The sequence below is a fragment of the Conger conger genome, chromosome 17 (genome assembly GCF_963514075.1).
Source record: "Conger conger chromosome 17, fConCon1.1, whole genome shotgun sequence".
Lineage (NCBI taxonomy): Eukaryota > Metazoa > Chordata > Actinopteri > Anguilliformes > Congridae > Conger > Conger conger.
In genome coordinates, this window is record NC_083776.1 from 3,632,402 (window position 1) to 3,658,814 (window position 26,413).

Consider the following 26,413-nt stretch of genomic DNA (forward strand, 5'->3'; position numbering starts at 1 on the left):
CGTTAGATATTCTGAGTAGAACAGGACCTCCAAGTGATGCTGCCAGGTGGTGGAGTGGACAGACGTGTCAGTAGATGCTCAGGTGGTGGGGTGGACAGACGTGTCAGTAGATGCTCAGGTGGTGGGGTGGACAGACGTGTCAGTAGATGCTAAGGCGGTGGAGTGGACAGACGTGTCAGTAGATGCTCAGGTCTCCCCTCCCGCAGGTGGTGGAGATGTTGGGGGTCCCCGGATGCCCCACGGAGCTGCAGTACAAGTACTACTTCCTGTCCACAACGCAGCTGGAGGGCCAGGAGCCCTTGCCCAGCGCCCAGCTGCTGCAGGAGTTCAAGCCCAACCTGGAGGAGCTGGTGCAGGACGCCGCCTCCAGCCGAGCCCCCCGGCCCGGAGCCAAGAGGAAGGTGGGTCTCCAGGAGGGCGCGGACCGGGCCGCTGACCAGAGCTGGGCCAAACACGACACGGTTTTCAATTCAAATACGATTGTTTGGTTTCTCGAAACCAATGAAGTACTCTCAAACAGCGCGAACCCCGCCGTCCGGTTCTCTTGGCTGGCTCAATCGCACCGGGCAAGATCAATCGAGCACAGAAGAGTATTTGAATCCAAAAAAATGTACGTATTTGACCCCAAAGCTGTGGGATCGATGCCCAGGTAGGACACGGCTGTTGCACCCTTGAGAAGGGTTAGCCTGCAGAACCTGACCCGCTTCAGTGACGTGTCCAGCCGCGCAAAGGGATTGCGTGTGAAAAGCTGTGTAAATCACTCCGGCTGAGAGCAGCTCTGTGTGTGGCTACAGCACTGCTGCAGGTTCCCTGTGTCCCGCTGAAGAGGGTTAGTCAGTCACCTCTCTCTGCGTGCGTCTGTCTCACTTCCTCTAATCTGTGCCACTGGAAGTCCCCCGACTCTCCTGAGATGTGCAAGATTATCACCATCATCATCATCATTATTATTATCACAGACCTCATGCCGTCATCTGCCAGCTGGAAGTAGAAAGCAACTAAATCTACTTGAGAACATAACAAATCTGTAACAAGAGCAACTACATTTGTTTCAGTACTAATCACACACGCGCAGGGGAAACGTGTTAGAACACGGGTTTGTGTATTGCCTGAGGCCATTTTCACAATGTCATTGTAATTGGCTGAAACTGTACTTGTGACACAGAGGAAACGCTACTGGTGCCTTCACGCCTGGGAGCTAATGCGCTGGCGAGCAGGCCACGACTGAGATTATGGTCTGGCTGTAAGCTACAGGCGCACCTGCTACAGACAATCTGCACTGCAACACTCATACATACGGCTGAAACAAGACGCTCGACACCAGCGTGTTCAAGTCAGAGCTGTACAGCCTAAATTTAGCTTGCGAGAGTTCACCTCTCGTTCTCTCTCTTCCTCTCTCTCTCCCCCTCTCTCCCCTCCCCCTCCTCCCTCTCTCTCTGTCCCCTCCTCCCTCCCTCTCTTTCTCCCTCTCCCCATTTCTCTCTCTCTTTCTCCCTCTGCCCATTTCTCCCTTTCTCCCTCCCCATTTCCCTCTCTCCATCTCCCTCTCTCTCACCTCATCTCTATCTCCTCTCCTGCCTCCTCCCTCTCTCTTTCCCCCATTTCCCTCTCTCTCACGCCGTCTCTCTCTCCATCTCCCCCTCTCTCTGATGGCCGACAGCTGTCTGGAGACCAGGCCGCAGTGGAACCCAAGAAGCCCAAACGCTCGGGGGAAATGTGTGCCTTCAACAAGGTGCTGGCTCACCTGGTGGCCATGTGTGACACCAACATGCCCTTCATTGGCCTGCGCTGCGAGGTGGGTGTGTTTTCACGTACAGCAGCTCTCCAACATCTGTGTGTGCAGTTCTCCAATGAGCACTGACAACGTTCTCCCATGTCTGTGTGTCCTGTGCCTCCAGCTGACCAACCTGGAGATCCCTCATCAGGGCGTGCAGGTGGAGGGGGATGGCTGCAGCCATGCCATCCGCATCCTCAGGTAACGCCTGACACACACACGCACGCACACTGCACACAGATACGCATGCACACATACACACACACACACTGCACACACATAGACACTGCACACACACACACACACATACACACACACTGCACACATACACCCACACACACACACACACACACACACAGCACACAGCACACACACACACTGCACACACACGCATACACCCACACACACACAGATACACACACAGACACACACCCACATACACCCACACCCACATACACCCACACACACATACACGCACACACACATACACACAGACATACACACACACACACTGCAAACATACACACACACACATGCATTCCTACTCACTCATGCACAGACATGCATGTCTGTGTGTGCCTGTGCTTGTTTGTATGTGCAGATGCTCATGTCTGTGTGTTCCTGTGCGTGTGTATAAACTTGTTTGTATGTGCATATCATTGACTGAGTGTGTGTGCGTATGTGTACGTCCATGTGCTTGCCTCCGGTGCTGAACTCTCTCTCTCGGCTCCCAGGATCCCTCCGTGTAAAGGGGTGAGTGAGGAGACGCAGAGGGCTCTGGAGCGCTCCCTGCTGGACTGCACCATCCGGCTGCAGGGCCGCAACAACCGCACCTGGGTGGCCGAGCTGTCCTTCTCCAACTGCCCCCTCGCCCGCACCTCCACCAGGGAGCAAGGTCAGAGCCCAGAGCCCCTCAGCACACGCCCCTGCCCGGGGGCCGAGCCTCCCGCAGCGATTAAACGCTGCCTGGCATCCTCCAGACGCTTCATAATGGTCAAATACCATGCTTATTTAACTTCAGTAATTAGTTATTAGTTATTTAAACGAGGAGGAAGATTGCCTCATGTACATCTAAACAGGCAGACAGACCGGCCGATAGGGTGGCGACTGAGTCCGACCGCACTGCCCAAGGTACTCTCCTTCCCTCAGTGATGCCTGGAAGGAAGCTGCCTGTAGAACTGGGGAAACTAATCGCGACGGGTTTAGCAAACTAGCTAGCTCAGGAACACAGATGCAGATAGATTTGATTTTGAAAAAAACATTAAAGAAAAGCGGCCTGCAAATTATTATGTACACATCATCTGTGGTTGGCTGAGCTGAACCAGCTGCCTTCCAGGCGTCGCTGAGGGACGGAAAGTACCCTGGGCTCCTGACCCTCAGGCAGTGCTGCTGGCGGTTGTGTATTTTATGCTGCCTGCGCTGGTGCAGGTCGGGGCTCAAGCCCACATCTTGGGCCCAGGGACCCCGCAAGGTCGGCGGTTCGATCCCCGGTGTAGCCACAATTGGGCCCTTGAGCAAGGCCCTTAACCCTGCATTGCTCCAGGGGAGGATTATCTCCTGCTTAGTCTAAATCAACTGTCAGTCGCTTTGGATAAAAGAGATGTAATGTAACGTAATGTAACATGCACAAGAACGCTGCCTTAACTGAATAAGCCACTCTGTGTGTTTAGCACACCTTTTCTAGTCGTTCAAAATGAATCCCGTTTTATGGGAAAGAAACCCCCAATTGCTCTACCTCAGTGCTCCCCTAGTGTCACTGCGGTGAGCAGCAAGGCTGGAGGAGAGTGTGGCCTTTTTTCTGGAAATGAAGTCCACTTTCTGGGCCGTTTATCCCGTCTCCTGACTGCAGTGTCTGTGGGAATGTTAGTCATGACCTGCACCTCCAGGCAGCATGACTGAAAGTGGAGCAGGGTTTTGAGATGAGCCTGTGTGGCTCTCGCTTGTCCCAACGGCAGAGCGTCCACACCCCCACCAGTGGTGGAACAACCTGTACAGAACCTATCCTTTGCCAATTTCCATTTGTGCCCTCTCGTTCTGCTAACAAAAGTCACCCTGAAGATTCGCCTAAAGCTCACTTTAACCCCTGTAAGGAATTGAAAAGCCTCATAATGGAGTGTAGATCAGCAGTTTGAGGGTGTCTTGGCACGCGGCCCACGGTGTGTGTTTGTGTGCGCAGCCTCCACGCGCTACGTGTACCTGACCTACGAGAACCCGCTGTCGGAGCCCGTGGGGGGGCGGAAGGTGGTGGAGCTGTTCCTGAACGACTGGAGCAGCATCAGCCGGCTGTACCAGTGCGTGCTGGAGTTCTCCCACGCCCTGCTGGGTACGCCCAACCCCGCTGTGCACACACAGTACACCAGAAACACCCAAACCCCGCTCCCCTCACGCACAGTACACCAGAGACACCCAAACCCCGCTCCCCTCACGCACAGTACACCAGAAACACCCAAACCCTGGAGCAGTGTGGCATTAAGAGCCTTGCTCAAGGGCCCAACAACCGTGCAGATCTTATTGTGGCTACACAGGGGCTTGAACCACTGACCTTCCAGGTTCCAGTCATGCACCTTACCCACTGCGGAAGTCACTCTACTTTGGCCTACCAGGGCTACGGAGAGCACACATTTCAGCATTTAGCAGATGCTTACTTGCAGTACATTTACACAGCCGGGTGTTTACTGCGGCAGGTCGGGTAAAGTACCACGTTCAAGGGTATGACGGCAGTGCCACAGCTGGGAATTGAACCTGAAGCCTCTGTGTTGTGAAACCCCCCGGTCTCAGACCAGCACTCCATCCTGTGCTGCTGCATGGCCTGTGGTGGATTCCTTCACTAGTCAGAGACCCTGGGCTGCACCAGGGGACGCGCTGTCTTTGAAAGCGACCGCCTCGTGCTTTGACGAGCCACAGGTTCAGGTGCCAAATGTGTTCGTTCTGAGTTTATAAAGGCCTGCTCCACCTCTCTCTCCCTCTCGCCCCCTCTCTCTACCCACCTCCCCCCCCCCCCTCTCCCTGTCTCTCCCTCTCTCTCCCCCTCTTTCCCACAGACTTGCCATCCTACCTCAGCCTCTTCTCTGAGATCCGGCTGTACAACCATCGCAAGCTGGTCCTGTGCTACGGCAGCACCAAAGGCAGCTCGGTGAGTGGGGGGGGAGGGGGGAGCTCGGTGAGGGGGGGGGGGGGAGGGTCATTGTTTTGTGTTAAAGGTACAGTAGGTCATTTTGGACTTCCAATTCGAATAGCAGCAACAAACGCCTTCAAACCGCAACACTGTTTATCCCTCCCCCTTCTCTGTGAACGCACTTGGCTGTGGCAATCACAATCCATTTTCAGAGGCAGAGGGTGAGAAAACATGTCAGTGCTTTAACGCTTTAATGCTTTAACACACAAATCTTACCTATTGTACCATTAAGAGAATAGTTTTCCCTCTTACCTGTTCCCAGTTCACTACTATACTGCTCTGCTCCCATTTAGTATTCCCAACTAAGTGGGAAATATTGGGGGTTTCATCATCATTCCTGTATTGTAATTTGTTATATGTTTCTGTAACTGTGTATTTGACTTGGTGCTGCCTGTCTTGGCCAGATCGCTCTAGAAAAAGAGATTCTTCAACCTTAACGTTTAAATAAAGGTTAAACATTCAGGCTTGTCTTCAGGAAGGGTCTGGAACTCGCCTCTCGCTAAACCTCACCCACAGACTTTGTGACACCTTGGCTGAAAGGTCAAACGTGTTTTCTGCCAGCGTTGTTGTCGCAACTGTTGTCGTGGTTGTGGCAGAATTCCCGGCAGCCGGAACAGAGCCCTGTCTGTAGCCAGCCGGGAATCAGCCGCTCACACAGAGAGCTCTCATCTTCACGTTATTACATCACAGGCATTTAGCAGATGCTCTTATCCAGAGCCACGGACAACACAGTGCAGATTGAACTCGGGGACAAGTGTGAAGAGGACCTGAGAGGACAGTGCAGTTCCGAGTCCTAGCGTGACCATACAGATACGCTCGGAACCATTGAAGAATACATCAACTTACGAACTAGCATACCACCATAAAATATCGAATACAATACAATACAACAATATTGATATATAACGTAAGTGCCATTATAATCTATGGCATATACAAGGCTAATCATGGTGTGCTGAGGTAGGGAGGGAAAGGTGCAGCCTGAGGAGATGAGTCATCTCCACTACTCTCTGCCCCAACAAATCATAGCGCCGCCGTGCAAATCTCTGGTTCCACAGGACTGTTTTTCATCGTGTGCCCAGTATTTCGGGGGAAAAGGCTTTTTGCAAGTTTGGCCTGTATGGACCCAGGTCACAGAGAGTCATGGCCTCGCACTCAGGCTCCTCCCCCCCCCTGATTCCTGCGCATTTCGGGGCTCGAGTCTGTCGTTCTGTCTCCTCCAGGTGACGATCCAGTGGAACTCGGTCAGCCGCAGGTTCCACATCTCGCTGGGCACCGTGGGCCCCAACTCCGGCTGCAGCAACTGCCACAACATCATCCTCCACCAGCTGCAGGAGATGTTCAATAAGACCCCCAGCGTGGTGCAGCTGCTGCAGGTACCTCACGTCACGTGACGCTTTCATCCAAAGCCACTCACTGTTGATTAGACTAAGCAGTTGGCAATCTTCCCCTGGAGCAATGTGGGGTTAAGGGCCCAACGGCTGTGTGGATGTTATTGTGGCGACACCGGGGGCTTGAACCACCAACCTTCCGGGTCCCAGTCATGGACCATAACCACGAGACTACAGGCTGTCCACATTTGCCGAGTGCGTTCATTCCCAGTGGCAGCACATACACCAGGGCTCCGGTCCACTGCTGGCTCATATTTAGGTCACACTATTGTTTCCAGCTCAGGTGCAGTCCTGAAGTCTGGGAAGAAGGGCTGCTCTGATCCATCTTTGGGTTGAGATCGAGACTGTTCAATCTAAGTCCTCAGAATGATTGGACTTTCTCAAACCTCTCTCTCTCTCTCCCTCCCTCTCTCTCTCTCCCTCTCCCTCCCTCCCTCCCCCTCCCTCCCCCTCCCTCCCTCTCTCTCTCTCTCTCTCTCTCTCTCTCTCCCTCTCCCACCCTCCCTCTCTCCCCCTCTCCCACCCTCCCTCTCTCCCTCCCTCTCCCCGCCCCTCTCCCTCTCTCCCTCCCTCTCTCCCTCTCTCCCTCTCTCCCTCTCTCCCTCCCTCCCTCCCTCTCTCTCTCCCTCCCTCCCTCTCTCTCTCTCTCTCTCCCCCTCCCCCTCTCTCTCTCTCCCTCCCCCTCTCTCTCTCTCTCTCCCTCTCCCTCTCTCCAGGTCCTGTCTGACACCCAGGGCCCCCTGAACGCCATCAACAAGCTGCCCACAGTGCCCATGCTGGGCCTGACCCAGAGGACCAACACGGCCTACCAGTGCTTCTCCATCCTGCCCCAGTCCCCCACGCACATCCGCCTGGCCTTCCGCAACATGTACTGCATCGACATCTACTGCAGCAGCCGGGGGGTGGTGGCCATCCGCGACGGCGCCTACAGCCTCTTCGACAACACCAAGATCGTGGAGGGCTTCTACCCCGCGCCGGGACTCAAGGTTAGAGACCCTGGGGCAGTCCCAGGCGGTCGTCTGGCAGTCGGGGAGGGTTGCCGGTTCGATTCCGCCCTGGGTGTGTCGAAGTGTCCCTGAGCAAGAACGCCTCGTCCCAAAATGCTCCAGAACGAGCTGGTTGGTGCCTCACACGGCAGCCAATCGCCGTTGGTGTGCGAGCGTGTATATGAATGTGTGAATGAGAAGCATCAATTGTACAGCGCTTTGGATAAAGGCGCTATATAAATGCCGGCCATTTATCGTTTACCATTACAGACCCTCCGTAACCCTCCGTGCTAGTTTTGTTTGGCTAGGTAAGCTGTTTATTCATATTTGCATGGTGCGGGGAAATAAATCAATGATCAGATAGTCCTAGTCCTCTGGATAAGAGTGTCTGCCAAATGCCATTAACGTAACGTAACGTAATGTCATGATGTACCTCGTAGACATTCCTCAACATGTTCGTGGACAGCAACCAGGATGCGCGGAGGCGCTCGGTGAACGAGGACGACAACCCGCCGTCTCCCGTGGGCGTGGACATGATGGACACCCTCGCCTTCCAGCTGCAGCCGGGCCAGGTGGGCGGGGCTCCGCATCTGGTGGGCGGGGCCCCGTAGCATGTGGGCGTGGCTGACCTCATCAGCGGTCTGAGTCACCTACTGTAGTGGGGAAAAGGAGAGTTAAGGAGGAGGTTAAAGGTACAATAGGTCATTTCGGTCAAGAGAGGAATAGCAGCAACACCACACCTTCAAACCACAACATTGTTTATCCCTCCGCCTTCTCTGTGAATGCGCTGACGTTGAAATGCCATTGGCTGAAACATATTGAACAGTTATACAATGTTTTCGTACAGAGTGTCGGACCGTCAACTGTATATTTTGAAACCCGAATTTAAGGACAATAAACACGGGGTGTGTCAGCATGTCAGTGAGCCTTTTTCAATGATAGGAAGGGATTTACAATGGTCTTGTAACTATGTTTTAACACAAAAATCTTACCCAGTGTACCTTTGAGTGCATTAAGAATAACAAAGGAGAACTGCTGTATAAGAATAAAGATGTTGCTGTGGCCTTAAATGCTTACTTTGTTGAGAGTTTCACCAGGGAGGAGGTTACTAGTAGGCCGGAAGGCATACTCAATAGTCAGAATGTTTTAGCCAATACTGAGACAGGGGACAAAGAAATAGTGGATAAATTACATAAACTAGGTGGGCGTGGCCTCACTGCACGTGACGAGAACCTAATTGGCCACAAGTTCGGCTCATTTACTCCTGTCTCTCTCTTCATCTCTCTCTGTCTCTCTCTGTCTCACTCTCTCACACCCGCTCTCTTTCTCTCTCTCTCTCGCTCTCTCTCTCTCTCCCAGTTTGTGAAGCAGCAGCCCGGCAGTGGGGTCTACCCCCCCCTCACATCCCCGCCCAACCCGTACCACTCCAACGTCACCCCCTCCCCCTCCATGCTGCCCACCCAGTCTCCTGGTAAGAGGCTTACCCGCCTGGCACTGCGGCCCTGCTGTCTATGTCTGCGCCAGAGTGTCTAAGGCACAGGCACTGCCCTGCTGGGCTCCTGCTGTGGACCTGACAGAGGCGTCTGCCCTGCTTTTTGTGCTTGCCTGTGCCGTGTGTGTGTGTGTGTGTGTGTGCGTGAGAGTGTATGAGAGTGTATGAGAGTGTGTGTGTGTGTGTGTGTGTGTGTGTGTGTGTGTGTGTGTGTGTGTCGTACTGCTGTCTTCATGTCTGCAGCAGGGGTCGACAAATCCAGTCCTGGAGGGCCGGTCTGTAAGCTGGTTTTTGTTCCAACCAATTCATTTATTTTTCTGACAGCTCTAGAAGTTGGTTCACTCGTGTGCTTGAACTAATTAACTAATTAAGAGCAGAAGTTGGCACAAAATCCTGAAGCGGATCGGCCCTTGCTGTGCACCCCTGGTCTAATGCACAGGGACTGCCCTGATGGGTCCTGCTGTGGACCTGAAAGAGGCATCTGCCCTGCTTTTTGTGGTTGCCTGTGCCGTGTGTGTGTGTGTGTGTGTGTGTATGTATGTATGTATGTGTTGCCTGTGCCGTGTGTGTGTGTATGTGTGTGTGTGTGTGTGTGTGTAAGTATGTGTTACCTGTGCCGTGTGTGTGTGTGTGTGTGTGTGTGTGTGTGTGTGTATGTATGTATGTATGTGTTGCCTGTGCCGTGTGTGTGTGTGTGTGTGTGTGTGTGTGTGTGTGTGTGTAAGTATGTGTTACCTGTGCCGTGTGTGTGTGTGTGTGTGTGTATGTATGTGTTACCTGTGCCGTGTGTGTGTGGTTGCCTGTGTGTGTGTGTGTGGTTGCCTGTGCCGTGTGTGTGTGTGTGTGTGTGTGTGTGTGTGTGTGTATGTATGTATGTATGTGTTGCCTGTGCCGTGTGTGTGTGTGTGTGTGTGTGTGTGTGTGTGTGTGTAAGTATGTGTTACCTGTGCCGTGTGTGTGTGTGTGTGTGTGTATGTATGTGTTACCTGTGCCGTGTGTGTGTGGTTGCCTGTGTGTGTGTGTGTGGTTGCCTGTGCCGTGTGTGTGTGTGTGTGTGTATGTATGTGTTGTCTGTGCCGTGTGTGTGTGTGCGTGTGTGTGTGTGTGTGCCTGAACATTAGTGCTCATGCGTGTGCTCCTGCCGTCTCTGTGCCCATTCGCAAACATCAAACGCGCTGGTCTTGCACCGGACTAGAGCGGGGAATCATGCACTCTGCATCGCCCCCCCGCCCTCCTCCACCCTCCTCCACCTGGCTTGGGGCTCGTGGCCCCTCCTGCATTGTCTCGTCCCCCCCCCGGCTTCGCCCTGCATGCGGCGTGACTCTGCCGGGCGCGCGCGTCTCTGACGGAGCCCCCTGGTTGGTTGATTGTGTGCAGGGAACATCCACGCGGCCAGCTCCCCTAGCGGCGCCCTGCGGGCCCCGTCCCCGTTCGGCCCCACGCCGTCTCCCTCCTCGCTGGGCATTACTATGGGCCAGACCTCCAGCTTTGCCAGTCCGCACGGTAAGTGCTCCAGCCTGCGTGGGGGTGGACGGTGGCGAGCGTCAGGTACCCCCCCCGGAGGGCAGGGATTGTTTTCGGGGAATGGGCACGTTCGAGCCCCAGAGCCCTTGCCTGCTTTCTCCACACTGTTCCGCTTGCTCTTAACACGGTAGATATAAAACCCGGGAGTGGAAACATCTGATTTCTGTTCATATCAAACTTGGGAGCTGGGGGCCAGGGGACAGGCAGGCAGTGTTTACTGACGGTGATGGTGACAATGATGTGTTTAAGAAGCACTGTGTTGGGTCCTGGAAAGTGGAGAGCTTCATGATGATGATGATGATGATGATGATGATGATGATGATGATGTTGTGTTCCAGGAGCACTGGAGCCCAGCTCGCCCTACGCCCAGCGGACGGGCACATGGCCCGGGTCGCCCCAGGTGTCCGGGCCCTCGCCTGGCGCCCGCATCCACGGCATGTCGCCAGGCAACCCCTCGCTCCACTCCCCCATCCCTGACGCCTCGCACTCCCCCCGCGCCGGGACCAGTGAGTGCCTGTGCTCAGCTTCCGCTTTCCAGAGCAGTCTGTTTGGAATGTTTGTTTTTTTCTCCAAAGTTCTAGCTGAGCCAGTGTTCTAGAACCAACTCTTGCTTTCACTTACCGGCGGTGATTGTGACATCAGCGTTAGAATGTTCGGTTGAGGACATTCCAATCACGCATCTGTGACCTCACGTCCTGAAAGCAGAGACAGGCGACCCTGGGCCTGAATGGAGTGCCAGTGCCAGACGTTTCTTGTTTTTGTTTTTGCTCCGTCCGTTCTTGATCACAGGAGTTTTGACAGATGATTAATGGCCTGAGCCTAAATATTCTAAATGATTAAACGGCGAGTGCCTCCAGCACATGGTCACCTGCATTAATTAAACCCGATCAATTAAAACCAATTAAAAGGAATCCAATTATGTAGTCATTGGACCATGGGCGGTGTCGGGCCCTGGGGGACCAGGGTTTCCTCCCCTGCCTTAAAGGGGTCTAAGTGGCTCCTCTCTTCCGCAGGCTCCCAGGCCATGCCAACCAACATGCCCCCCCCTCGCAAGCTACCTCAGCGGTCCTGGGCTGCCTCCATCCCCACCATCCTGACCCACAGCGCGCTGCACGTGCTGCTGCTGCCCTCGCCCACGCCCTGCCTGGTGCCGGGGCTGGCCGGCAGCTACCTCTGCTCCCCGCTGGAGCGCTTCCTGGGCTCCGTCATCATGAGGAGACACCTGCAGAGGATCATTCAGCAGGAGCCCAACGTGAGCGCCCGCCCGCCTGTCTGTCCATCTGTCCGTCTGTCCATCTGTCTGTCTGTCCACCTGCCCGTCTGCATGCCTGTCTGTCCGCCCACCCGCCCGCCCGCCTGCCTGTCTGTCCATCTGTCTGTCCGCCCGCCCGTCTGTCTGTCTGTCCACCTGCCCGTCTGTATGTCTGCCCCGTTATGTTATCCCATTCGGGTTACTGCATGATCATGCATTCGGCCAGTTAAAAATGTTTTGATTGGTTATTGACAGACTGCAGCCTCAATCATCTCACCCCCCCCCCCCCCCCCCCCCCCCCCCGCCCCCAAACCTGACGCTGACACTGTGCCGATGTTTTCTCCGCTCCTCACCCCTCTTCTCTGACCCCCCCGTCAGCTCTCCATCGTTAACTCTAACGAGCCGGGCGTGATCATGTTCAAGACCGAGGTGCTGAAGTGCCGGGTCGCGCTGAACCCCAAGACCTACCAGACCCTGCAGCTGAAGGTGACCCCCGAGAACACGGGGCCCTGGTCCCAGGAGGAGCTGCAGGTGCTGGAGAAGTTCTTTGAAACCAGGGTAAGAGGGGAGGGGGGCAATCCGGATGTGAAATATGTACTACGACAGGGTTTAAATTCAAATATGGGCTTTTAGGCATTTGCCTAAGTGTTGAGACGTCCCGTTTGAGCTGTGATTGGGCGTGTTGTTAGGCGAGTGTGGCAGCCCAAGTCCTGCGGCTCAGTCAGTCAGTTTTCTTTCGGAGTGACGCAGTGTGACGGGCAGTGTGTTCTGTGCGATCGTTCACCCGAAGTAATGAGCTAATGAACCTCTCGGGACAGCAGTCTAGCACTGAATGCTCATGAGCTCTGACGCATGCAGACGCCGAAGAGAGATTTCACAGTGACGTGGCCTCTCACCCATTTCTGACACAACAGGGCAGGCATGCAAAGTGTGTGTGAGTCTCTGTGTGCGTGTGTATGAGTGCGTGTGTGTGCATGCGTGTGTGTATGAGTGTGTGCGTGCGTGTGTATGAGTGCGTGTGTGCGTGTGTATGCGTGTGTATGAGTGTGTGTGTATGCGTGTGTGTATGAGTGTATGTGTCTGTGTGTGCATGTGTATGAGTGAGTATGTGTGCGTGTGTGTGCGTGTGTGTGTGTGTGTGTGTGTGTGTGTGTGTGTGTGTGTGTGTGTGTGCGTGTTTAAGATGCTGAAGCGACAGTGGCTTGGCTGTGTCAAAGGCACTGTTGTGGTTGAGATGTTTTGTCATTAATGCTTCCCCGTATAACCAAGGAAGATGATTCCAGCTTAAATAATGAATGTACTGTTGGTCTTGGCCACAAGCAGATCTGCACACTTCACAGGTTGTGTTGTTTTGTTCTGGCTTACAGAGGGTCATCTTCACAACTAATGTTTTAAACTGCTGGGATGAGAACTGAATCACACTGCTTTGGTTGTCTTTACATCGCGGTCCAGCAGGACCAGCAGAGAGTCTCTGATGGCACATCAATGCCATCCTTTTAACTGGAGCTGAATATTCATTCTCATGTCTGTAAAATGATTAAAGGCACTTGAATATTTAACCCAGGAGAAGTGCACGGGGACACTGATGAGAGCATAATTAGCCACCTGTCCGTTCAATGGCGTTTCCCACGACCTGGCTGTGTTTCCCCAAAATGCGTGCTTCACAGAGAATTATTATTGTTATAAGTTGACTTTTAAAAGGAGAGCGACTAACAATGATCATTTTGTTCAATGACTTAATCTTGTATCAAGAGAACAAGCATATTATCTTCATAACTTTGATGTTGTCTGGGGGCGACATGGCTCAGGCAGTAAGAGCAGTCGTCTGGCAGTCGGAGGGTTGCCGGTTCGATCCCCCGCCCGGGCTGTGTCGAAGTGAGCAAGACACCTAACCCCCAAATGCTCCTGACGAGCTGATCGGTGCCTTGCATGGCAGCCAAATCGCCGTTGGTCTGTGAGTGTGTGTATGAATGGGTGAATTAGAAGCATCAATTGTACAGTGCTTTGGATAAAGGCGCTATATAAATGCCAACCATTTACCATTTGTCAATGGGATTTAATTCATGTATTCAACCCAGTATTTGTGATTTAAAACAATATGGTGCATCTTTTGAGTCATGCACATGTCATTTACTAATATGTCTGCACTAGAACGGGGGGTGGTTGGGAAAATGATGGTATAGTATAGTATAGTTTTGGTATTTAGCTCTAACACAGAGCGAGTTACGCAGCTCACATTCAGCTACATACAATCCATTTATAGTTACAAACTGTATTATTAACTATATAGTATAGTGTAGTTACATACAGTATTATTCAGTTACATACAATCCATTTATACAGTTACATACTGTATTATTAACTATACAGTATAGCGTAGTTACATACATTATTATTCAGTTACATACAATCCATTTATACAGTTACATACTGTATTATTAACTATACAGTATAGTGTAGTTACATAAAATCCATTTATACAGCCGGGCGTGTGACCCAGCTCATTCAGGTCACCTTGCTCATGGGTACAGTACCCACGCCCCGGCTGGGAGAGGAACCCACAACATTGAGTTTCAAGCAGTTCCCAAACCGCTCAACCACACGCTGCCACTTGGCGGAAGATTGGTTTCCTCTTCCCCCCCCCCCCCACAAAAACTGAAGTGAATCCAGTAATAAGAGGGCAGCCTGTATGCCAGTTGAGAGGGAGGCTACGTAATGAAATGAACTCATAATGAGATTAATCTCTGGCCTGTATGCCAGTTGAGAGGGAGGCTACGTAATGAAATGAACTCATAATGAGAGTAATCTCTGCTATTCTGTCACCAGGTTGCTGGTCCTCCCTTTAAGTACAACACCCTCAATGCCTTCACCAAGCTGCTGGGGGCGCCAACGAGCATCCTCAGGGACTGTGTGCGCATCATGAAGCTGGAGCTGGTGAGTGTGTGTGTGTGTGTGTGTGTGTGTGTGTGTGTGTGTGTGTGTGTGTGTGTGTGTGTGTGTGTCTGTGTGTGAGAGAGAGAGAGTGTGAGAGAGAGAGTGTGTGAGTGTGAGAGAGTGTGTGAGAGAGTGTGTGAGAGAGTGAGTGAGAGAGTGAGTGAGTATGTGTGTGTGTGTGTGTGTGTGTGAGAGAGAGTGAGTGTGAGTGTGTGTGTGTTTGTGTGTGAGAGTGAGTGAGAGTATGTGTGTGAGAGTGTGCGAGAGTGTATGTGTGTGTGAGAGAGTGAGTGTGAGAGAGTGAGAGTGAGTGTGTGAGAGACTGTGTGAGAGTGAGAGAGAGTGAGTGAGTGAGTGAGTGAGTGAGTGAGTGAGTGAGTGAGTGAGTGAGTGTGTATGAGAGTGTGTGAGAGTGTGTGAGAGTGTGAGAGAGTGTGAGAGAGTGTGAGAGTGTGTGAGAGTGTGAGAGAGTGTGAGAGAGTGTGAGAGAGTGTGAGAGAGTGAGTCCCTCAGTTTCAGACACAGTGTGTGTGTAAAGGACCTGGGCCCTGGAGTTAGCTGGATAACTGCACGGAGTAAAACCCAGAACCAGAGCTGACGTAAAAAGAGCTGTTCCAGGGAGCAGTTATCCAGCGAACTCTGTGCGGCTGCTTTGTGAAAAGCCCCGCCTGGTCCCCCCTCTCCGTCTCACACCCCGCGCCCCCCCCCCCCTCACGCAGTTCCCGGACCAGACGGCCCAGCTGAAGTGGAGCGTGCAGTTCTGCCTCACCATCCCCCCCAGTGCCCCGCCCATCGCCCCCCCCGGGACCATCGCCGTGGTGCTCAAGTCTAAGATGCTGTTTTTCGTGAGTAAACCTGCGGGGGTGGGGAGAGGAGGGTTGCTCGCAGTATAGCAGGGGGTCCAGTCTCACGAGGCGGTGAGGGGCCAGGGAAATGAGGGCCACTTTAAGGTCATCCACTGCCCTGAGGGGCCTCACCCAGAAGCCCACTGATTTCTGGAACAACACGACCGAAGAACGTGGGATCTGGTTATTAAAGAGTACGACATCAAAAGGAGAACTGCTCTTGTAGCACGCCCTATGGGTTGAAGTTTTCATCTCGGTTCCCCTGCTGGCCACGCCTAAATCAGTGACGTGAAAGCGGGTATTTTTCCACTGACAGCTGAAGCAAAATACCTGTAATGACATCACTGATTGGGTGTGACCAGCAACGCAATACGGTTGAAAACTTTAACCCAGAGAACGCTGTGACAGCCGGTTTCTGCCCTGTGCTGACATTTCTTTAAACGCTCTGTTGTAAGGATGACCAGACTAGTCTCTGCATTAGCAAAAGGAAAAACAATAAAAGATTTGCGCTCACAAACCGTTTTTTCGTGCTAGTCTGGTCAGTCACTGTGTGATTTCACACAGTGTTTAACCGCCGTGTGTGTGTGTGTGTGTCTGTGTGTGTGTGTGTGTGTGTCTGTGTGTGTGTGTGTGTCTGTGTGTGTGTGTCTGTGTGCGTGTGTGTGTCTGTGTGTGTGTGTGTCTGTGTGTGTGCGTGCGCGTGTGTGTGTGTGCACGCGTGTGTGTGTGTGTGTGTGTGTGTGTATGTCTGTGTGTGTGTGTGTGTGTATGTCTGTGTGTGTGTGTGTGTGTATGTCTGCGTGTGTGTGTGCACGCGTGTGTGTGTGTATGTCTGTGTCTGTGTGTGTGTGTGTGTGCACGCGTGTGTGTGTGTGTCTGTGTGTGTGTGTCTGCGTGTGTGTCTGTGTGCGTGTGCGCGTGTGCGCGTCCCGGCCCCTCCCCCCCCACAGCTGCAGCTGACCCAGCGGCTGCCCGCGCCCCAGGAGCCGGTGAGCATCATCGTGCCCATCGTGTACGACATGGCCGCGGGGCAGACGCAGCAGGCCGACATCCCGCGCCAGCACAGCTCCTCGGGCGCCGCCGCCCTCATGGTCAGCAGCATCCTCAAGCGCTTCAACGACATGCACCCGGCGCGCCAAGGTGAGGCCCCGCGACCCGTGTGTGAGTGCACCAGCCCCACACTGACCCGTGTGCCCAGTACACAGCCCCACACTGACCCGTGTGCCAGTACGCCAGCCCCACACTGACCCGTGTGTGAGTGGACCAGCCCCACACTGACCTGTGTGCCAGTACGCCAGCCCCACACTGACCCGTGTGCCAGTACACCAGCCCCACACTGACCCGTGTGCCAGTATACCAGCCCCACACTGACCCGTGTGCCTGTACACCAGCCCCACACTGACCCGTGTGCCAGTACACCAGCCCCACACAGACCCGTGTGCCTGTACACCAGCCCCACACTGACCCGTGTGCCAGTATACCAGCCCCACACTGACCCGTGTACCAGTACGCCAGCCCCACACTGACCCGTGTGCCGGTACACAGCCCCACACTGACCCGTGTGCCAGTATACCAGCCCCACACTGACCCGTGTGTGAGTGCACCAGCCCCACACTGACCTGTGTGCCAGTACACCAGCCCCACACTGACCTGTGTGCCAGTACACCAGCCCCACACTGACCCGTGTGTGAGTGCACCAGCCCCACACTGACCTGTGTGCCGGTACACCAGCCCCACACTGACCTGTGTGCCAGTACACCAGCCCCACACTGACCCGTGTGTGAGTGCACCAGCCCCACACTGACCTGTGTGCCAGTACGCCAGCCCCACACTGACCCGTGTGCCAGTACGCCAGCCCCACACTGACCCGTGTGCCCAGTACACCAGCCCCACACTGACCCGTGTGCCAGTACGCCAGCCCCACACTGACCCGTGTGCCAGTACACCAGCCCCACACTGACCCGTGTACGAGTACGCCAGTGCAGGCATTTCAGGCAGGAGGGTACAAATTCAGTTTCCCTTGCTGTGTGAATTATAAAGGTGCTATAAAAACACTGAAATTATCAAAATGCACAGTCCCCAAATAAGTCCACACAATCGGTGAGGCTATGACATCACTACGAAGTTCCTTTGCTTCAGCCCGGCCCACCTTGTAGCTGGAACAAATCCGCTCGGCACAGACAGTGTTCAGTTAGTTGAAGCTAGTCCGCTCGCCACAGACAGTGTTCAGTTAGTGGGAGCTAGCCAGCCAATTAGAACAGAGGTTCACAGTCACTGAAACAGCCTGTTCTTGGTAAAGCTCATGAGAGGTGCCGTTGAATGGACATGTGAAACTGGATAAATTGGTTTTGGTACTGAAAACCACACAAACGCCTTCTTGCGGACATCAGGACCTAAAATAAAACACTGAAAAATACACAATTTGGGACCTTTAAAAGTGAAAGTGTAAAATATGTTTCAACACCTCTTCTGCTGTATATTTATGGACACTTATGTTTAAAAGCTCATGTCTATTTTTATATATATATATATATATAGATATATTTACTGTGTTGGTACCTCTCCCCCTCTCCTTCCAGGTGAATGCACAATATTTGCTTCAGTTCATGAACTCATGGCAAGTCTCACACTGCCCCCTGGTGGTCGCCCATAGCGCAGCATCCCTTGTGCTGGGAGGACAAACAAGATTACAGCGAACGCTGTATGGACTGGCTCCCTGATGGCTGAGAATGAAGACCTATTCTCTGCTGAAATCAGTCTGGTGTACTTTGCGTTAAAAAGGGAGTGAATTATGCTCAGTAATTGAACACTATGTTGTATAAAAACGCACGTATGTCCAATTCTAAAATGAAAGAGGCGGTTGCTTGGGGTAAAGCCCGTTTATAAATTATTTTGAAGAGCTAATAAGAAAATTATTTTTTTCCAGAGATGCACTTCTTGAATAACAGATTAATAATGATAGATTTGTTTACCTACTGCTGTACATTATTTTATATTTCACAATTTCTGAAAAAATTAAACAAGTTTTTTCAAGCTATTCAAATTCCTTTTATACTGCAAGATACAAATATTATTGAAGTATTGGAGATGTGTTCTTTTTGGTACTCTATGTAAATGTTTGTTTTTTTTCCCCTCCCATTCTTGATGTTGAGTTAAATTAAATGCTTTTTAGTTAAGCCTGTCGAGTTTTAGTTCAGGAAAACCAAGACAGACTTTATAAGCCCTACTTTATTACGGCTGCTTTTCAGTATGAAAGGAAGAATCTGTCCATCTTGGATGAATACTATTTAATAAATGGACACAGAAAGGTTTGTCAGCTGTTGACTTGTTCTTATTTAAGCATGGTCATGAAATACGGTATGTAAACACTGACAAAAAATGTAATGGAGGCAATTAATATGGAACATAGTTTTTGTACCAGTGACTCCTTGCTTCAGGCACTATTTTTTGGTGGACAATTCATGATTTGTATTAAGTTATAAAGACTGAAATCTATTTTTTCTCAGACACTTATTGGACTTATAGTCCATGTGCCCATATTTTTTTGATACCCTCGTTCTAAGGCCACGCCTAGACTCCCAAATGAGTCTCACACTATTCTGCAGCACATTATCTAACGTTTAGCATGCTTATAGGGTTACAATGTAGCTAGGAAACTGGGCTTGTAACACAAAGCTTATGGACTTGACGACTAGAGGGTGTTGCTGCTGGACCATTAAGCTAGCTGCCTTGCTTCAGGGAATATCCAACTGTATAAATGTAAATGCTCTGGGTCATAGCATCTGCCAAATACCAAAATGTAATCTAGAGATTACCTGGACAAGTGGCAAACAGACAAACTGTCATGGCTATTGGTACCCAAGCACACACACACACAATGGCCCACCATGATTTCGTAAAATTGACAGACCCTCATAATGTCCACACAATCATGATTATTCTGTCTTCTGATATAGTTCTTCAGTCTTGTCCTGCATGCGTCGTCTCTTCTTGGCAGTGCGTTTCTGCCACACCCAGTATGTATGCTAATGTTGTTCTAAATCGGATTCCTGTGTAGGTTTGTTTTCGCATTTACTCTCGGCTAACGCTAGTCACATTTTCACCTTTGCTCAAATCTCACCCATTGTCTTGAGCCTTATGTTTCGTTTTCTATGGAATGTTTATTTCATGAGACATTGGCTAATACAGTGTGCACACGTAGCCTACGCGATATTCGTTCAATGGTAAAATTGTATTTGGACAGAATATTTACATTTTAATCTAAAAAGGAAATACCAAAGTATTTCGCGACGATGTTGCTATAATCCCCATAATGCATTACAACCGAATAAACGAAACCCGGTTGTCCAAAGGCGTCATACTGCGAACATTCACCGACTCCAAAACCATCTCATCGGCTCGTTTCATTAGCAGTCGCCTACGTCGGAGTCGATCCACCATACATGCAGATCAGTGCAGATAATTTAGTGGCCCGTGCAAGACGCTCTGAAGCACATTCGACGAGACAGAGACGCGGAACTTGACCCCAGATTTGATCAATTCTGACATGACATTAATAGACATGTGTTGAATACATAAATTCTATACTAATAGATTTAGTTTAATTGATTGCTCGGACAAGACGATACGGAGACTTGGCTTGCTAGACAACCAGTAGGCTAACGTTACTTTATGAACAATCAAACAAGGCAATGCAGTTGCCGATCACAACTAGCGGATCTAAGTTGGCTGCTTAAAGTCGAAAGCTGTCCCAAAACAAATGCCAGTTTGCGAAATATTTAGTCTTCCACGCTTCATAAATCTCAGAGATGGTCCACGAGGAGTTATTCGCTCGTCTTAATGACATCGGATACAAAAACTGGCTGAAGGCAGGCTGCTGCCTCTTAAAAATTAAAGACGGACTGCATGGCTATGTAAACAAGGCAATGAAATGCTTTCACGAAATGCTCATCAACAATAACCATGTCTTGCAAAAGGGGCAACGATGCAATTACGACTGCAGACCAAAAGGCAACCAGGTAAGGGACCAGTCGCCACGAGAAGTATACGTCTTTGGTAAGAAAACTTGCTAGCGTTCCCAAGTCCCTGTATCGCTTGCACAGCGCCATTCCGGAAGCTTCTTAGGGAATAAGTTGGAAATTGGTAAAATCCTTAAAGGAACAGGTTATATTGTTGTGCATGTTTTCGACTGTCCCATACAATTCTGTTAGTGGTGAATAAAATATTTTCCGATACTTAAAAAGGCTTCAGACGATCGGTCGGCTAGATTAGGGCATCCACGGGTTTGTGGACAATTATAAAGCATGGAACTTCAAACAACTCCCAGAACATCCTACGCATGTTATGTTTTCAGAGGCTCTACACACGATCACATTAATTGTATAGTGTTTATACACATACAATAATATACATATTTCCTTAGCGAGATTTGCTCTTCACTCCCAAAGACGTGAGGGATGGTCTAGTTGCTGCCGGGATTCCCCCCGGATGTTCGTCAATATTTAAAGTCAGCCACTTAACGCTCAACTTACATTACATTATTATTTTTAAATTAAAGTTAAATTAATAACTAGCTGGACAAACTGCTTCAACTATCGAATAAATACTATATTAGTGTCAAGACCTTTAGGTAGATTACTGATTATGATCATTAAACCATCTTCTTATGCTAACGTTATATGGCCAGTTAACGTTACAGCTTCATACCTACAGTAACGTCACTTACAATGATACCACTTGATTTGGATCGTGTTCTCCTGGCATGATGAATGTCGTCCTCACTGCAAAATGTCTGCAGAGAATACAAACAAATAACGTTAACGCTAGCCAAGTTAATATACATATTTATTGTAGCTAATTGGCCTACATTGAAAATCCTCCCGATTAATACAAACGGAGTTAAATATTAGGCATAACGTTAAGTTACACTCCTTAACTAACGTTAGTGCAAGTTGAGAAAATGTCAATGCTAGCTAACGTTAGCTAAGTTAGTTTAGAATAAAAAGTAGCATAACAAAGACATTCTTCACTTCAGGTCATGCCATGGTTAACTGATATTATATAACGAGCTAACTGTAACAGGATGTTTAAGATAATGAAATACACGCACCAAAACTACCAAATATTTACTCGTAGTAATAGGCATAAGAAACAATAACGATATCAGAACCTCGGTCACTTTACTTTTTTCTCAATAGAAATTTTCGAGACTAGCTAACGAAAATAAAATATTTTCTTAGTGCGTCAAACAAAAATTTTGTCCATAACAAATGCAACCGCCATGCTCGTCCCAGCAAATTAGTGTCATTAGCTCTCATTATCAACCGGCGGATGACGTTCACAACGGTGTAATATAAATAGGGAGGGCCTTAATTGACAGTGCTTGGCATGGCTGTCTTTTAGCTCCCAATTCCTCCTGTTTATGTTAAAAATGACGGAGCTCCAAGGTAAAATTATTTAAAAAACTGGAGCCTTCGGCGCGCATTTAATTCATTTGAAGTCCCTTTTGGCGGTTGAAGGCCCGGTGTAACAAAGATAAGATCCTCACAGCTGTTGGGCCCTTGAGCAAGGCCCTTAACATTGCTCACTGCTTAGTCTAATCAACTGTAAGTCGCTTTGGATAAAACATCAGATAAATATGTATATATATTTATTATATATTTATTATTTTGAATAAATTATGAATGTGTAGTGAATTGACAGTTTTAAATTTCCCTCAAGCTATACAATCTCTGCAAGCTGTGCGAGGAATGGAGAGCAGAGATTTTAAGGCATCACACCAACAGGACAGGAGTGGTGAACTGGGGTAACTGCAAGCCCTGCCTGTGGCCATCCCACCACTGGGAGATCGCCAAGGTAGGTCTCCTCTCATCCTCGACAGGAAGGGAGGGCAGAGAAAACTCTACAGCTGCTAGTCCTGTATCACATAGAACAGGAAGGGCGATGTTTCACCTCTGCTGTTACCTTAAAAAGTGCTAGCATGTACCCTTTCAGAGGTTAACTGCCCATTGTGTGATAGTTTCCTTCGTGGACGTGCTCAAAAAATGGTATCCTACTTTACATTACATTACATTATTGGCATTTAGCAGACGCTCTTATCCAGAGCGACGTACAGTTGATTAGACTAAGCAGGAGACAATCTTCCCCTGGAGCAATGCAGGGTTAAGGGCCTTGCTCAAGGGCCCAACGGCTGTGCGGATCTTATTGTGGCTACACCGGGGATTAGAACCACCGACCTTGCGTGTCCCAGTCATTTACCTTAACCACTACGCTACAGGCCGCCCCAATATACTTTCCTTCACTACCACCATGTCTCCTATCTGGAAGTGGGGGGGGGGGGGGGGGGTGTGAGTGGAGGAAAGGAGGATTTAAAGTATTGGGGGACACCCACATCTACGGCATGGTGGCGTGGTGGAGTTTGCACGTTCTCCCAGTGTTCATGTGAGTTTAGTCCCATCGTCCATATGCATGTAGGCTCCTGGGTTCACTATTAGAAAGGGATGTTATTGGGCTCTTGCATGTTATCGGATTCTTAGTGACGACCCTGAATAATTAAATGTCTTTTTTTTGAGCATTGGTTCTATCATGCTTTCGGGGATAAAAACCCCTGTCTGTTCCTTCGAGGAACCTTTTCTGGCACAAGCTGAGTTTTGAGGATGTTGTCCCTGCAGGCGTACATGCCCCGGGGACTGGCCAGCGTGACCGGAGCGGAGCAGTGTGACGCGTCTGCACTCCTCAACCTGATCACCTTCTGCGACTACTTCAGCTTAATCAACCAGAGGCACGTGAGAGAGGTGAGGGCACAGGGCATGTCAACTGAAAATCAACTGTTGCAAAACTGGCAGTTTCTTTCAAGCCAACCATTGCAAACAAGCGTATTTTACCTTCAGCAACACAAATGGATGGAATTGAAGCCAACTGCACAACCTTGAGAGTTGCAAGCCCAGTGCCCAAACCATTGTGACATAGTGCCAACCCAAACATTTTCACAATGCAAAGAAATGGATCCTGCTTTGTGAAACGGGGCCCAGTTATCCAGCTAACTCAGTAATTCTGCTTTGTGAAACGGGGGCCCAGTTATCCAGCTAACTCAGTAATCCTCCTTTGTGAAACGGGGCCCAGTTATCCAGCTAACTCGGTAATCCTGCTTTGTGAAACGGGGGCCCAGTTATCCAGCTAACTCAGTAATCCTGCTTTGTGAAACGGGGGCCCAGTTATCCAGCTAACTCAGTAATCCTCCTTTGTGAAACGGGGCCCAGTTATCCAGCTAACTCAGTAATCCTGCTTTATGAAACAGGGCCCAGTTATCCAACTAACTCGGTAATCCTGTTTTGTGAAACGGGGCCCAGTTATCCAGCTAACTCAGTAATCCTGCTTTATGAAACAGGGCCCAGTTATCCAACTAACTCGGTAATCCTGCTTTGTGAAACGGGGCCCAGTTATCCAGCTAACTCGGTAATCCTGCTTTGTGAAACGGGGGCCCAGTTATCCAGCTAACTCCGTAATCCTGCTTTGTGAAACGGGGGCCCAGTTATCCAGCTAACTCGGTAATCCTGCTTTGTGAAACGGGGGCCCAGTTATCCAGCTAACTCGGTAATCCTCGTGAAACGGGGGCCTGATTCTTCGCAGCGTCGATCGTTGTTGCTCTGGTTGTGGCCCGTCAGGTCATCGGGAAGCGCAACGAGCTGATGCACTCGTGTGAGATGCGGGTGTCGGCGCAGTGGATGGACCAGTACCGGCGCAGTCTGGACCAGCTGCTGGACCAGCTCCGGCACATCCCTGAGCTGGCCGCCACGGGCCGGGAGATACACGAGGTGAGGGGGGGCCGCCGCGGGCCAGGAGACACACCGGGGGCCACATTGGCTCAGGCGGCAAGAGCAGTTGTCTGGCAGTCAGAGGGTTGCCGGTTCGATTACTCAGCAAGACACCTAACCCCTAAATGCTCCTGACCAGCTGGTTGGTGCCTTGCATCGCAGCCAATCGCTGTTGGTGTACGAGTGTGTGTAGGAATTGGTGAACAAGAAGCATAGATTGTAAAGGGCTTTGGATAAAGGCGCTATATAAATGCCAATATTTACCATTTATACACGAGGTGAGGGGGCAGTGACATAGCCATTCATTTGTGGGGTGGGGTTGGCTGAGAACGGCCAGCTACGCTTGTAACCCATTGCAAAAAGTACATAAAATGTCCTGTCAACAATATAATTTAATTTAATTTTTTTAAACTTTTTTAAAAGTTTGCCTTGTGTGATTAAAATGTAGCCGATAAAAGTCGGTACATAATGTGTTGTTTATTTAATAGAGTCTGTGTGTTGGATTCCGTGTCCTGGTGCAGATACTGTCTGTGGACTGGACGGTGTCCCCCCCCCGGGTGGACTGTATGGACGGGCTGGAGACAGACGATGTGAGCCAGCTGGTGGACGGGCCGGTGCAGGCCGGGCTGGAGGCAGGGGACGTGAGCCAGCTGGAGAGTGTGCTGCTGAGGGAGAGACTACAGGAGCTGCTGCACTGCACCCAGCTACAGGACCCTCCAGATCCGCAGGTCCAAGCAGAGCTTTTTACTGCAAGCATAAACGTACATACGCACGCACGCACGCACGCACGCACACATGCACACACTGGTGTGCACACAAACGCACACCGCCACACAACACATGCATATGCATGCGTGTGTGCGTGCGTGCACACTTACACATATGCATACAACGCACACACACACACGCACTCGGAAGGGCCAGACTGGTCAAAGCTGATAGGAAGGTGACAGTAACGCAAATAACCACACATTACAACAGTGGTGTGCAGAAGAGCATCTCTGAAGACACAACGCGTCAAACCTCTAAGTGGATAGGCTCCAGCAGCTGAAGACTTAATAAGTCTAAACAATCAGTCTAATAAATACCTAGTTCAGTGCTCACTGAGTGTATATTCTGAATCTCTGACCACCAACAGCCTTGGTGTGGAACTGAACAATAAGCCATCTTTCTCAGCAACACTAGTGACCAGGAGTTGTAGATTTCTAGATTCTTTTGCTAAATGGAAAGAAAATGCACGTTGAACTCAGCACTGCTCTTGGTCCCCAGACTGCTTCACTCTGTGACCTCGTAAGCATGGCTATTCTGCCCCCGTGTGGTGGAAAAAGCTATTGCAGCCTATTTCAGAAAAGAGCAAGTCTCTAGGGTTCAGTGCATTTCAGATAGTTTTTGATAAGCGACATGGTATCTTTTGCATGCCACTCCAAATCGTCTAGCATGCAACCAACATTTATTCTCCATTTAGCCCAGCGGTATCAATCTCCAAACCCAGATTGTCACAATTTCTGCAGATATTTGTGGTTTCCTTTCAATGGAGGCCATGAAAATAAATGCCATTCAATCGTGTTTAAACGGAAGGAAACCAGCAGACGCTGTGCCCCTCCAGGACTGGATTCTGGAGTTGCTTCACATTAGACCGTACATATCACACTCTGTGGCGGATAACAGAACTTAATGGTGAGAACAGGCCATTCAGCCCATGCCCACCTTTTCCTACCACTGAAGTGTGGCTACTGCTCAGGTTGTATCTCTAGTATAGTATCTAGCACCGTATCAAGCCTGGTCTTGCAAACCCCCAGTGTTTCTGGCTCCACTACTATGTCCTGGCAAGCTATTCCACACAGCGACCACTCACTGTGTGGAAAAATAATCGATTACTTTTCCCCGCCATAAGTAACCCCCCATTTTTTATTCTCGATCCGTTCTGCAGGGCTTGCAGGAGTTGCAGGGACTCAGAGATTTCCTCCAGAGCCAGCGGGACCTGGGGGAGAAGTTTCAGACTGAGCTCCTGAGCTTGGGGTCCGGGGAACCCCAGCCGCACCAGACTGGGACAGCAGCCCAACCGACAGAGTCCAACTGAGTGGGAGAGACTCCTGAGACAGACGACATCTACACAACTGCACAGGAAACCGTTCACTGTGAAGAGCGGAAACTTAAGATCTGTATAAGACACTTGTGTTTATTGTGAAATCAATAAACTATGGATTTTTTCCCCCCCTTTTTTGGATAG

The 26,413-nt window shown here is 50.5% G+C and overlaps 2 protein-coding genes across 5 annotated transcripts in view; both read left to right on the forward strand.

The window, feature by feature from the left end:
* The window catches only part of med14 (mediator complex subunit 14), a 30,816-nt gene extending 12,135 nt beyond the window's left edge, over positions 1-18,681 (forward strand). For 2 of the 3 annotated variants that reach the window (XM_061225624.1, XM_061225626.1), the window contains exons 14-31: positions 207-401; positions 1,658-1,792; positions 1,896-1,972; positions 2,506-2,666; positions 3,948-4,094; positions 4,813-4,904; positions 6,170-6,322; positions 7,054-7,323; positions 7,764-7,895; positions 8,683-8,794; positions 10,193-10,318; positions 10,678-10,845; positions 11,353-11,591; positions 11,970-12,149; positions 14,418-14,525; positions 15,245-15,370; positions 16,321-16,510; positions 17,950-18,681. In XM_061225624.1, the coding sequence (XP_061081608.1) occupies positions 207-401; positions 1,658-1,792; positions 1,896-1,972; positions 2,506-2,666; positions 3,948-4,094; positions 4,813-4,904; positions 6,170-6,322; positions 7,054-7,323; positions 7,764-7,895; positions 8,683-8,794; positions 10,193-10,318; positions 10,678-10,845; positions 11,353-11,591; positions 11,970-12,149; positions 14,418-14,525; positions 15,245-15,370; positions 16,321-16,510; positions 17,950-18,023 (2,685 nt within the window). In that variant the 3' untranslated portion in view covers positions 18,024-18,681. The remainder of the gene's footprint in view (positions 1-206; positions 402-1,657; positions 1,793-1,895; positions 1,973-2,505; positions 2,667-3,947; positions 4,095-4,812; positions 4,905-6,169; positions 6,323-7,053; positions 7,324-7,763; positions 7,896-8,682; positions 8,795-10,192; positions 10,319-10,677; positions 10,846-11,352; positions 11,592-11,969; positions 12,150-14,417; positions 14,526-15,244; positions 15,371-16,320; positions 16,511-17,949) is intronic. The other variant, XM_061225625.1, reaches the window with a different exon arrangement.
* Positions 18,682-19,722: 1,041 nt separating this feature from the next.
* On the forward strand, positions 19,723-26,410 carry LOC133116247 (uncharacterized protein CXorf38-like). Of its 2 annotated transcripts, XM_061225630.1 has the most exons (7): positions 19,723-20,050; positions 20,158-20,388; positions 22,091-22,225; positions 23,041-23,163; positions 24,034-24,183; positions 24,705-24,911; positions 26,114-26,410. In XM_061225630.1, the coding sequence occupies exons 2-7, from the start codon at positions 20,179-20,181 to the stop codon at positions 26,261-26,263; spliced, it is 975 nt and encodes a 324-aa protein (XP_061081614.1). In that variant the 5' UTR covers positions 19,723-20,050; positions 20,158-20,178; the 3' UTR covers positions 26,264-26,410. The 2 variants fall into 2 exon arrangements, with proteins under 2 accessions (XP_061081614.1, XP_061081615.1); XM_061225631.1 differs by lacking the exon at positions 22,091-22,225 and having other exon boundaries at positions 19,723-20,388.
* The last annotated feature ends 3 nt before the right edge of the window (positions 26,411-26,413 follow it).

Coding starts and splice junctions, on each gene's coding strand:
- LOC133116247 (XM_061225630.1), top strand. CDS start 20,179: ATGGTCCACGAGGAGTTATTCGCTCGTCTTAATGACATCGGATACAAA. Junction 20,389..22,090: donor GCAGACCAAAAGGCAACCAG/GTAAGGGACCAG, acceptor ATTTCCCTCAAG/CTATACAATCTCTGCAAGCT. Junction 23,164..24,033: donor ACCAGAGGCACGTGAGAGAG/GTGAGGGCACAG, acceptor GTGGCCCGTCAG/GTCATCGGGAAGCGCAACGA.